The sequence below is a fragment of the Notolepis coatsorum genome, assembly GCF_963971535.1.
Source record: "Notolepis coatsorum genome assembly, chromosome: 3".
Classification (NCBI taxonomy): domain Eukaryota; kingdom Metazoa; phylum Chordata; class Actinopteri; order Aulopiformes; family Paralepididae; genus Notolepis; species Notolepis coatsorum.
The window spans coordinates 80,027,797-80,041,057 of record NC_140167.1 but is presented as its reverse complement, the minus strand read 5'-3'; the positions used below and the strand labels follow the sequence as shown (position 1 = coordinate 80,041,057).

The window sequence follows — 13,261 nt, the reverse complement described above, 5'->3', positions numbered from 1 at the left end:
GTGTGTGTGTCTTTTCATTGGTTAACATTATTAGGCGAACAAGAAAACTATGAAAATGTTCAGCCTATTATAATGAGCCTGCTGTGTTACAAACATATCATTCATTAATGGTTTTGTTTCAGGGACACCTGTAGTAAGGGGGAGGAGGGGGAGGAGGGGGGGAGAAACAGCCCAGTGCAGACTAGAGTGTGCAGTTAATTTGTTACGTCGGCTTGTCATCATGCCTTTACAAGCTTCAACGTTTTATTCATCATCTAAATGTGACGTCTGTACCATGAAGTCGCGGGACGAATACACGTACTGTTACACTTCTAGTAACCATGGTTACAACTGGTTGCTTTAATTTAAACCTTGTCCCTAACGATGGTAACCATGGTTACAACTGGTTGCTTTCTTTTAAACATTGTTGTCCCTAACGACGGTAACCATGGTTACAACTGGTGGGTTTCATTTAAACCTTGTTGTCCCTAACAACGGTAACCATGGTTAAAACTGGCTTTCATTTAAACCTTGTTGTCCCTAGCAACGGTAACCATGGTTACAACTGGTTGCTTTCATTTAAACCTAGTTGTCCCTAACAACGGTAACCATGGTTGCAACTGGTTGCTTTCATTTAATCCTAGTTGTCCCTAACAACAGTAACCATGGTTACAACTGGTTGCTTTCTTCCACTTGTGCCATTTTGCCTCTCGAGACGAATTAACCTGGAACGGCTACTAAAAAGCAACAGCATAGGATCTGCTGCCTGTCAATCAAAACCATAAAACAATCACCATGGACACACATTCAGTCACCATGGAAACACATTCAGTCACCATGGTAACACATTCAGTATGACATAAAAGTTAACATACAAGTCATTCAATGATTAAAAAAAACTAAAACTACACACGCATACATGTAGACTCTCCCATTCATATGCATAATTATACATATCTTTACATGTATGTATGTGTGTGTGTGTGTGTTTGTCCTCACATTCACAAATACAACTCATTTAACAGAGGAATGTTGTCATCAGGGAGGCGGGTTTGAGCAGAACAGGAAGCAGTGGCTGCTGGGAGACATAGTGTGTGAGTAAAACATGGAGTCAAACTTGTGTGTGTGTGTGTGTGTGGGGGGATATGGTTGTGGTATACAGGGTAGACTGGTTAAACTGGGAACCAGTCCAGTGATGAGACGTCCTGCTGGCTGTCCTCTGTCCTGCTTCATGGTGCTGATGTTGTCCTGTTTGTCCGTTTGTTTATTTATTTGTTTAGTTTCCTGATGAAAGCTCCAGGTCCTGTGCCTCAGTGTGGAGGAGACACCTTGTGGTCTACTGGTGGTATTACAACCAACACACTGACTGGTGGAGAGGAGAGGAGGGAAGAGGAGAGGAGAAGAGAGGAGGGAAGAGGAGGGGAGAGGAGAGGAGGGAAGAGAGGAGAGGAGGGAAGAGGGGAGGAGAGGAGGGAAGAGGGGAGGAGAGGAGGGAAGAGCGGAGGAGAGGAGAAGCGAGGAGAGGATAGCAGAGGAGAGGGGATCAGAGAGCAGAGCAGAGGAGAGGGGATAAGAGGAGAGCAGAGGAGAGGGGATCAGAGAGGAGAGGGGATCAGAGAGGAGAGGAGAGGAGAGGGGAGGAGAGGAGAGGAGAGGAGAGGGGATCAGAGGAGAGGGGATCAGAGAGGAGAGGAGAGGGGAGGAGAGGGGATCAGAGGAGAGGGGATCAGAGAGGAGAGGAGAGGGGAGGAGAGGAGAGGGGAGGAGAGGGGATCAGAGGAGAGGGGAGGAGAGGAGAGGGGATCAGAGGAGAGGAGGGGAGGAGATGTTCTGTCTCTGTTCATCTAGTCTGTTCTCTACAGTACAGATGTTAGCAGTGAGCTGATAACAAACACACATGCTGAGCATTCATTAGAGAACGAGACGCACACATTACTGACACAACACACACAGGCGGCAGGCAGGAAGTGACACGCTACAGCAGGCAGGAAGTGACACGCTACGGCTATGAGCAGCAGAGTGGCGCAGGCAGGCGGACGGCACACACACAGAGATAACGATGATGATGAGGATGAGGAGGAGGGTTTGAGCGGAGTTGTTAGTGTCGGCTCCACTGTCTGAGACAAACACATCACATTCTCATTCTGACACGACCTTTGACCTGCAGTGACCCTCCAGGCTCTCTATTCTTAAAGGAACACGCCAACATTATGGGAGATGTTCTTACTGTCTTCTCCAGAGTCAGACAAGTAGACAGATACTAGTGTCCTCTCTGTGTGTTCAGTAGAAAGCTCTCCGGCTGCAAGCTAGCCTAGCACAAATGTTACCTTATTTGCAAAACTTAATACGACTTGTAAATGTGTTAATTATTGTTAGATTGTTCGACAGTATTTATTCCGACACAGTAGAAAGAACTACAGTTGTGTCGCAGGGGAGTGGCTTCAGTACCGAGGTCTCAGGTGTCAGAGACGGTGAGGCCGAGACAACGGACCCAGTGTGCTACTTTGTTGGCGGTGTGAAAATATGCCGAGAAACATTCATATCTTTAGAACTGTTTGTGCTAAATTGTATCTCTCCGTCAAAATTTTAAGTGTATCTCGACTATTAATAATAATATCTCTCTCTCATTGGCACATTGAATAACAAAGCCAGAATGGCTGCCCTCAGACTGGAAGGTGTTAAGTGGGTAACCTACAGACAAGTCTGATCCTGAACACAGAATGAGATGTTAGTTGGCTCCACTCTGTTGTGTTTAGAATTAGAAGTATATTGGCTGCTGGCATGTGATGAACTACAGCAGAGCCAGGTGTTCTAACAGGTGATGAGCAGAGCAAGGTATTCTAACAGGAAGGATGGAGTTTGTGTGATTGATTGGTCATGCTGCTAGATTAAGCTGGTTTGTTCTGTAGTTCTCCAAGTTTCAGCAACGAGGCCTTCTGATTCTCCTGCCTACACTACCCAGAACGCACCTCTCTCCCTTTTGTGGTCTAATGGGTCTTTGCTGGTCATGGATGTATCATGGATGCACATGCATGCGGACATGCAACCTCCCTTCAAGCCCTATCCTCTCAGCCCCTCCCCCACTTCTCTCTCTCTCTCTCTCACCATTGGCCTCTCCCTTATCTCCATCACCACCAATCAGTGATCAGTGTGAGCCCTTCACCAGCCAATGAAATCGCCCCCAGCCACTCTGCAGCCCTCAGGAACCTGCAGCCAAAAGAATACATCAGTTACCAACACATTAATCACATGACACCACCTGGCATTGTGATTGGCTGAGACATGCTCCAGGAAGTGACCCTCATTTTCAATGATGCAGAGATGCGTTATTTTTTTCCGTAGCCGCATTTTGCGGAGACGCTCTCTAATTGGCCACTGACTGACGCTCTCTGATTGGCCACTGACATGTGCGCCCAATCGTGTGACGAGCTGTGTTTTTGCCCATTTCCGGGTCTAACAGCCTGCAAACTACCTAACGCCTAGTTTATCACTGGTTAAGCTTAGGCGACTCTTTCGAAGTTGGTTAAGGTTAGAGTTTGGAATCAGGGCTGGTGTTCTATCGCCCTGCTCTAAGACAAACTCTAACCTTAACCAACTTCGAAAGAGTGCCTAAGCTTAACCGGTGTAGAAACAGGCGTCACACGATTGGGTGCACATGTCACATGAAGTGGCCAATCAGAGAGCGTCTCCGCAAAATGCGGCTACGGAAAAAAATAACGCTGCAGAGATATGTCAGGCAATAAGACACAAATATCAACATTGATTAAAAAAGGGAAAAAAATTATTTATAAGCATATTTCTAAAATGTAAAAAATACAATCTATATTTAAAGTGCATTGTAAGTTATTCCATGAGTCTGAAGCACAAAATCTAAACGCAGTCTTTCCGAGTTCTGAATTGACCTGAAGAACATGTCCCGAGCGCAGGTTTGATAAACTCCTACATTGAGGTCTAATAGTGAAGACATGTAAATTGTTAATTTGTTTAGGAGCATTTTTGAAAGAAAACTATTTCATAGAGTACAATGATGGTACTGTAGGTATTCCACTGTAACTACTTTTATTGCACTGCACTATTTTAAAATAGCCATAGCATCAAACCATAAACAAAGAGGCCTATTAATATGTTAGATCCTAATATGAAAAACGATGTGATTTAATGTTCTATGCCTTATCTATTTTGCTGCTATCTATTTTATGCTTGTTTTATACGTATTTTATGTCTGCACTTTATGCATTGCTCTTGATCTGATCTTGATTTTTGTGCACATTTTATGCTGCTGTGAAGCACTTTGAGCTGCAATTCTTGTATGAAAGGTGCTATACAAATAAAGTTATTATTATTATTATCACCAGTAATACATCAAAGAGCAGAGTGATATATACAGTAGGTATCACCAGTAATACGTCTAAGAGCAGAGTGATATATACTGTAAGTATCACCAGTAATACGTCTAAGAGCAGAGTGATATATATTATATAACATCTAGGGTAACAGCAGCATGTATTACATCACTGGAAACCAAGACAGAGTAATATAGTTTCAACAATAATTCTTCTGCTAAACACGAAGCAGGTTTTATTTCTATAAAGAAAGACAGGTTCAGTTCTCAGCTTTTTAACCAGATTATCAACTTGGACTTTAAAAGTGAATTAATCATCAATCCAGTCTTGAGTTGATTGTTTACATTTAGTCATTTAGACATATACAGGACGATTTAGAGATGGAAGATAGTTACTAAGATATCACTAGAACATGCTAAATGGTGCATTTTATATAACAGCTTTTATCCAAAGCGCTTTACAATTTGTTCCTCAAATTTTACCCATTCACTCACACATTCACACACCGACGGCGGAGGCGGCCATGCAAGGTGCCAACCTGCTCATCAGGAGCAGTTAGGGGTAGGAATTAAATCCAATGCTCACAATTTCAGATATTATGCACTGACCAGAATTTACATGCATGTAAAAGTAATGTTAATTAGCATGATAGTTCAGTGGTGAACCAAGGACTAGACCTGTCTTTAATGTTAATTAACATGATAGTTCAGTGGTGAACCAAGGACTAGACCTGTCTTGAATGTACTTTTTTATGTATTTGTTAACATTTGTTATGTTAAGTTTTATTAACTTGTTTAGAGACCTCAAATATCTATATTAACTTGTTTAGAGGACCTCAAAGACCTATATTAACTTGTTTAGGGGACTCAAATACCTATATTAACTTAAAAAAAATAAAAGGACGTTGTTCCCCTTTAAAGCCTGTTAACCCTTCACAGCAGGGCAGCGTATGACTGGCCGACTGACCCCCCTGTGGAACGAACGAACGAACGCACACACACACACACACACACACACACACACACACACACACACACACACACACACACACACACACACACACACACACACACACACACACACACACACACACACACACACACACACACACACACACACACACACACACACACACACACACACACACACACACACACACACACACACACACAGAGGTAATGACAGCGGTCAGGGATGTGATGACACAGAAGCACAGGACAAACCACAGTTTCACAGTGACAGTATATTTACTGGATACCACAGAATAGAACATTATGACTGCATGTACTGCTGTAGGTCTCATGTAGTTATTAATACACCATGAATGAAATATGACTCTACCAAGCAGGGCTGGGGTCAGTCTGCCTTCAATTCAATCCAAATGTCAATAACTGGTTGTTGACAACTCAACAGGTTAAAGATTTGTTAGAGATAGAGCATTCACTCTATGTGTTGAATATTCAGATAGAGCATTCACTCTACGTGTTGAAGACTCAGATAGAGCATTCACTCTACGTGTTAAAGACTCAGATAGAGCATTCACTCTACGTGTTAAGAACTCAGATAGAGCATTCACTCTACGTGTTAAAGACTCAGATAGAGCATTCACTCTACGTGTTAAGAACTCAGATAGAGCATTCACTCTACGTGTTAAAGACTCAGATAGAGCATTCACTCTATGTGTTGAAGACTCGGATAGAGCATTCACTCTATGTGTTGATGACTCCGATAGAGCATTCACTCTACGTGTTGAAGACTCAGATAGAGCATTCACTCTACGTGTTGAAGACTCAGATAGAGCATTCACTCTACGTGTTGAAGACTCAGATAGAGCATTCACTCTACGTGTTAAGAACTCAGATAGAGCATTCACTCTACGTGTTAAAGACTCAGATAGAGCATTCACTCTACATGGGAGAAACCATTGAAAGAGAACAGACCTCAACCCTGATACAGCAGCATCCAGAACCCAGAGCCATAGATACACAGTCACCAAGACTAGTCACACACACACATTCAGGACTAACTCCTATAACATTCAGGACTAACTCTTGTATACATTCAGGAATAAAGTCAAATGTGTTGCTGGTCGTGGCGTGGTCTCTATCATCTACCTGCATGTCGGGAGACGCAGAGCTGTGATTGGCTGAGCCTCACATTCCCATATTGACCTTGATATGAGAGGACAGCGTTGCTCTCGTGAGTCATTAGCAGAATATCCTATGTGGTTCCAGCCTCAAGTCTCATATAGACATTGAGGACTAACTCCTATAACATTCAGGACTAATTCCTGGTATACATTAACTCATTGACGGCCAAAAACGTAATATCTCGTGTTTCGCAGACAACCGCTGAGTGCCAAAAACGTAATATCTTGTTTTTTAGATTCTTTGATCTTTTTCCTTTGATCCCTGTTATACACACTCGGCCGGAGCCCTCTGAGTTACCCTGGCACAGCTACCTACGTTGGAATTGCAATGACAATCGAATCTCACCAGATGGCAGTATTGCCTACCTTATGAACATGCATGGGCCATTAGTGCCAGCCCCACAGCCCCCAAACAACTGGGGACTCTTTGCGAGCAGCACTGAGCAGGACACATTCGGCAATCGCGATCGCCTAGAGCGAACTATTGGATATTATGAAAAAGACTAAATGGATTATATGGATGATGATTATGGACGATAAGGTGCGTTTCCACCAGACTTTGGACTATGCTGGACTATAATCAAACCGACCGATGAGGAAACCTATTCGGCTCCGTCTATAGTCTGGCCCGAGCAGATTGAACAAAGGTATGTAGAAACAAAAATATTTCTACATGTTGGACTATAAATAGTGTCTGTCAAATGAGCCATACTATTGTCTCCATAGCTATAATATACAATAGCTCCGGAAAGGTTGTGAAATATCGTGAAAATGGTAAAAAAAAAAAAAAAAAATAGCTGGCGCCAGGCAGTACAAATGGGGAAAGGGCGTGGCACTCAAAGAGTTAAGGACTAACTCCTAAAACATTCAGGACTAACTCCTGGTATACACTGTACCGTAGAGACACATTCACTGGAGTTGGAACATAACATGTATGTGATTCTGCTGCAGGCTGGACTGGGCTGAAACAGCCAGAACTAAACGTTGCCTAGACTGTCTATCATGGCTCTGAGTGGAACAGAACAAACTGAGCACACTATAGTGTGGCAATATTCCACCATGACCGTATGACAGAAGATATGACATGATACCATATGATGCAACAATATAAAAACCCATGTTTAGGGGAAAAAAACACTTCAAGATTCTTTGGACATTCCTTGATCTAACCGAGAGCCCGGAGTTGGCATTCCTACGAGGTTCTACATCAAGCCGACTTAGAGAACGTCTATTTTTATGGGTCAGGGTGCTGCTGTGAGAGAACCTCTTGTTCTCATGAGGATCTAGATCAGAACATCTGTTCTTATGAGGTTCTAGATCAGAACGCTAGGAGATAATATTTTCTAATGAGGTTCTAGATTAGAGCATCTGTTCTCATGAGGTTCTAGATCAGAACGCTAGGAGATAATCTTTTCTAATGAGGTTCTAGATTAGAACCTCTGTTCTCATGAGGTTCTAGATCAGAACGTTAGGAGAGAACATGTGTCTATCCATAGTACTAGCAGCGTTAATGTTAACATACCAGATGCTTTGTGCATAACATCTATTGGGATCAAATAATGTCCAAATCTTGAAGAGGTTTTCCATTTTAAATTACATGACAGACAGCACGCACACACACGTATGCACACACACACACACATACGCACACAGACACACACACACACACACACACACACACACACACACACACACACACACACGGTCAGGTAAATCAACATTCCTACATTCCAAATTTCATCACTTTGATCCAAAGAACTTAAAAAGCAGGGATAGGCTTAAGCATCTCCATCTAAAAACAAAATGATTAAAACCACAAAACAATTTAAACATAAAAACAATAAACAAATCATCATTTAAACATTTAAATAAAATCATCTAAATGCCTTTGATCTTTAAGTAGTGGTTTAAAGGTTTAAAGCCTTGATATGCAGCTCAGAAGAGCAGTGGACACACACACAAACACATACAAAATTATAGCGTCAAAGTCATTGAACCAACTTAATTTGTCCTCAACAACCAACCAGTCAGGATGTAGAAACACTATGAAGAGAGAGAGAGAGAGAGAGAGAGAGAGAGAGAGAGAGAGAGAGAGAGAGAGAGAGAGAGAGAGAGAGAGAGAGAGAGAGAGAGAGAGAGAGAGAGAGAGAGAGAGAGAGAGAGAGAGAGAGAGAGAGAGAGAGAGAGAGAGAGAGGGAGAGAGAGAGACACACACAGAAAGACAGAGACAGAGAGAGACACAGACACAGACAGAGAGACAGACAGACAGAAATACACAGAGAGAAAGACAGAGAGAGAGAGGGAGATAGAGACAGATAGAGAGAGACAGACCGAGAGAGTGACAGAGAGAGAGAGACAGAGAGAGATAAAGAGAGACAGACAGAGAATGAGAAAGAGAGAGAGAGAGACAGAGAGGGGTAGATGGAGGAATGTCCATGCAGCCTCCACTCTTATTGGGAGAGGAGGAGATGGGGAGAGGAGGAGAGGAGGTTGGACCGAAGGCTAGAGTGAAGGAAGGAGAGAGAGAGAGGAGGAGAGGGAGGTGGCTGGTAGGAATATCCATGCAGTGCAGTCGGCGTTCATTCAAATGCAGACGTCAACAGAGTGAGTTATTCTGCTCCAGAGAGTGTTGTTTGCAGGAGAGGAGAGGAGAGGGATGGAGGGGTGGATGAGAGGATGCAGTGGATGGAGAGACCGTTCAGATGTAAGTGACAGCACCTTTGCTGTTCTTCTCCATGGTGATCTCCAGGTAGGATGTGGGAAGGTAACCTTCCTCCCCGCCCTGCTTCCTGGCTCGAGTCCACCCGTCCCCCCTGTCCTCTTCTATGATGTACAGGACCTGGAATCAGCGTTAAAACACACAAAGTCAACAAGGACATTAAAAACACACCAAGCCAACAAGGACATTCAAAACACACCAAGCCAACAAGGACATTAAAAACACACCAAGCCATTAAGGACATTCAAAACACACATTCAAAACACACCAAGCCAACAAGGACATTAAAAACACACCAAGCCATTAAGGACATTAAAAACACACCAAGCCAACAAGGACATTAAAAACACACCAAGCCAACAAGGACATTAAAAACACACCAAGCCAACAAGGACATTAAAAACACACCAAGCCATTAAGGACATTAAAAACACACCAAGCCAACAAGGACATTCAAAACACACCAAGCCAACAAGGACATTAAAAACACACCAAGCCAACAAGGACATTAAAAACACACCAAGCCAACAAGGACATTAAAAGGCACCATTTGATGCCCCCTCACCTCATCCTCGCTCATCACCAACGTGCCCTCGTTCTGACCTGGAGATCAAACAAACCACAGAAAGGTCAGCTATAGCAGGTCCTGTACATGAGGAGCGCTTGGTCCACAGACCAGTACATGCCTGTGGCCAGATGGAATGACCTTGTTATGTGTCTCCTGACACGTATTCCTCAGGGTTAGGTACGTTACTCTGACATGATGAGAGCAGTGGGTCAGGGTTAGACATGAGAGCAGTGGGTCAGGGTTAGACATGAGAGCAGTGGGTCAGGGTTAGACATGAGAGCAGTGGGTCAGGGTTAGACATGAGAGCAGTGGGTCAGGGTTAGACATGAGAGCAGTGGGTCAGGGTTAGACATGAGAGCAGTGGGTCAGGGTTAGACATGAGAGCAGTGGGTCAGGGTTAGACATGAGAGCAGTGGGTCAGGGTTAGACATGAGAGCAGTGGGTCAGGGTTAGACATGAGAGCAGTGGGTCAGGGTTAGACATGAGAGCAGTGGGTCAGGGTTAGGTTAGTGTGTCTAGTGGCTCTAACAGCTGGACATGGACTGAACTTAATTCATATAACAGATTTTACAACTCATGCCTCACATTTGACCCATTCACTCACATTCACACGCCGACGGCGGAGGCGACCATGTCAGGTGCCAAATTGCTCATCGGGAGCAGTTAGGGGTTAACGGAACGTAGACCAATCTCAGTCACTCTTATTGTCTGGGACCAAATTCGGTCACGCCCCATTCCCAGTAAAAAGTGGGAATCTCTAGAATGTGTTTTGGGCGACGGTGTTTACGGAAGTGCGGGGGTAGCCTCTCAAGTGGACGATACACAACACTTTCTGTTGTCAGTAGATGGCAGCATTGGTTTAAAATTAAAAAGGTGAAAATATGTTGAAAACTACAACATGAATACAATTCCCAAGACCTTTAGCACAGGTCACAGGTCACTGGGACACGTCTATTCTTTGACGCGATCTGAACAGCGGTAAACTATTAACGGGACCCGAGTACAGTGATCGAGAATGGTCACCCAACAATCTTAACAAAAGTGCATCATTAGCATTATGTTTGTTGTCTAAACGGGAACATAATGGTACAATTTAAGATTTGAATGTTATCCACATATAAAGGACAAATAAAACATCGTTAGTTTGTAAGAAACCTCAATGAAAACGGCGCAGGGTAAGTTATATTCGCTATCGTTATGAAAATGTGATAGAATCCTATAAAAATGTGGACGCATTTGGTCACCGTGACGTTAAGTGTCTTGCTCAAGGACCCTTCCACGCGGTGCCGGGAGGAGCCGGAATCGATCCAGGAACCTTCAGGTTAGAACCGCTCTACCTCCTGAGGTGTGTGTGTGTGTGTGTGTCTGTGTGTGTGTATCCGAGTGTGTCTGTGTGTGTGTCTGTGTGTGTGTCTGTGTTTACATCTATGTGTGTCTGTGTGTACATCTATGTGTGTCTGTGTGAGTATCTGTGTCTGTGTGTGTGTGTGTGTGTGTGTGTGTGTGTGTGTGTGTGTGTGTGTGTGTGTGTGTGTGTGTGTGTGTCTGTGTCTGGATCTATGTGTGTCTGTGTGCGACAGCTCACCGTCAAACGAGTAGAGGGCCTTGCAGTGACCAATGACAGGCAGAGGGTCATCATCATCAAACTCGTCATCAAACTCGTGGGGGTTAGGATGCGGGGGGGCGGCCTGGGGGGGGCTGGTGTGGGAGGGGGGTGGAGCCTGATGCTCCTGGTTGGTGTCGTCTGTATAACTACCTTCAGGACTGGAGAAGAGAGAGAAGAGAGAGAGAGAGAGAGGGAGAGAGAGAGAGAGAGAGAGAGAGAGAGAGAGAGAGAGAGAGAGAGAGAGAGAGAGAGAGAGAGAGAGAGAGAGAGAGAGAGAGAGAGAGAGAGAGAGAGAGAGAGAGAGAGAGAGAGAGAGAGAGAGAGAGAGAGACCAAGGAAAATACAGTATGATCAACTGATTTCTTGAGTGTGTGTGTATGTGTTTTTATTTGGGGGCGGGGGGGGGGGGGGGATTTTTTATACAATACAAGATGGGAACAGATGTATTCAAATTAAGTCACGTTAAATCCAGCAAATGTATTTTCTAACCCGGGGGTTCTCAAACTTTTTTATAGCACAACCCCATTCTTGATCTTTCATGTGACGAGAAAGTCAAGTTCACTGGACAGGCCCTCGCAAAGTTCTGAATATCAGCCCAGAACGAGTACCCGGTGTTGTGTGATGCTGCACCGAGAAAGCTTGTCCCCTTCACATCAACATACCTCTGTGAGGCCGGATTTTCGTTAACATTAATAAAATAAATACAGATCTCGCCTCAGAGTAGAAGCGGATCTGCGCCTCGTTCTAAGCACAACGCAGCCACGTATCATGGAACTGTTCAAATGTACAAGCACACCCTTTCACATTAAATCATTGACCACCACGCTGTTTTCCCATCTCTACTCAATGGCGCCAGCGTTATTGACCATTTTAGCGATGTTTGCGGACCCATCGTGTGTTCTGTATTATAGCTATGGAGACAATAGTATGGCTCATTTGACAGGCATTGTTCATAGTCCAACACTGACTAACCAGTTCATTTCTACATAATGTAGTTTGTGCGCTATTCCAAACATCGTCCCTTTCCAAAATAATCCAGTCTTTTTTCATAGATTGCGAGATATGACACGTTATATGCATTATGCCCAAATCGTTCGGGTTGCTCAACTGTGTCGTGGAATATATTATCATGTCATTATAGACAGCTTGACTGGTTCACTGTGACCAGCTATGTAATGTGTGTGTCTCTTTAAGAGACTCCTAGGTACCAATATCTCCCCAGCCATAGCAAGGTTATTATTACTTCCCGTAACTGGTATTTTTTTTAATTTACTTTCATCATCATATCTGATGTATAATGTTACGTCTTGAAACTGTGTATTTAATGTACGTCTGACCAGAGCTCTTTGTCACTTTATGGCCAGATACTACTGTGTGAACATGATGTATCTGTCTGTAAACTGTCCTTTCATTGTGGCCACGGTGAAAAAAACGTTTCTATTATTAATGACTCAGAATGATTTATATAAAACGGCTCATCATTTTGTAGCCCTTGTTTAACCTTGATTTACCGGTTGAATGCCCACCATCCACTTCAATGTTAGCGTTAAAAACGCCTAATCTATGTTTTAAATTATGGCTGTGTGTCTAATCTGCCCGTCGCTTATCAATGACTCGTTTTCCAGTCAACATTGTCGAAGCAGATTGTTTTTTTATCGGTTCATTTTCGTTTTATAGCATTTTGAAAAGCCCTCGTTTTCAAGGAAAATATAAAGATTCCATGATAAAAGACGTTTACTGGAATATTCTAGAATACACAAAAACGTTGTCATTTTTCGGCCTATTTATGAATCGTTTTCAAATAAACGCTAGATTATCGATAGTATATGTGTACGTATGCACGCTGGGGCCGCGAGCTCATCAGCGATCGCGCACACAGAGACACATCACACATAGG

The 13,261-nt window shown here is 43.6% G+C and overlaps 1 protein-coding gene across 1 annotated transcript in view; it reads right to left on the bottom strand.

Annotated features, from left to right (window-relative positions):
* Positions 1-5,556: 5,556 nt before the first annotated feature.
* fnbp1l (formin binding protein 1-like) overlaps positions 5,557-13,261 on the bottom strand; it is a 93,059-nt gene continuing 85,354 nt past the window's right edge. Inside the window, exons 13-15 of the mRNA XM_084311555.1 lie at positions 11,344-11,522; positions 9,756-9,793; positions 5,557-9,310 (exon numbers count right to left, since the gene is read on the bottom strand). Of these exons, the coding sequence (XP_084167681.1) occupies positions 9,170-9,310; positions 9,756-9,793; positions 11,344-11,522 (358 nt within the window). The 3' untranslated portion in view covers positions 5,557-9,169. The remainder of the gene's footprint in view (positions 9,311-9,755; positions 9,794-11,343; positions 11,523-13,261) is intronic.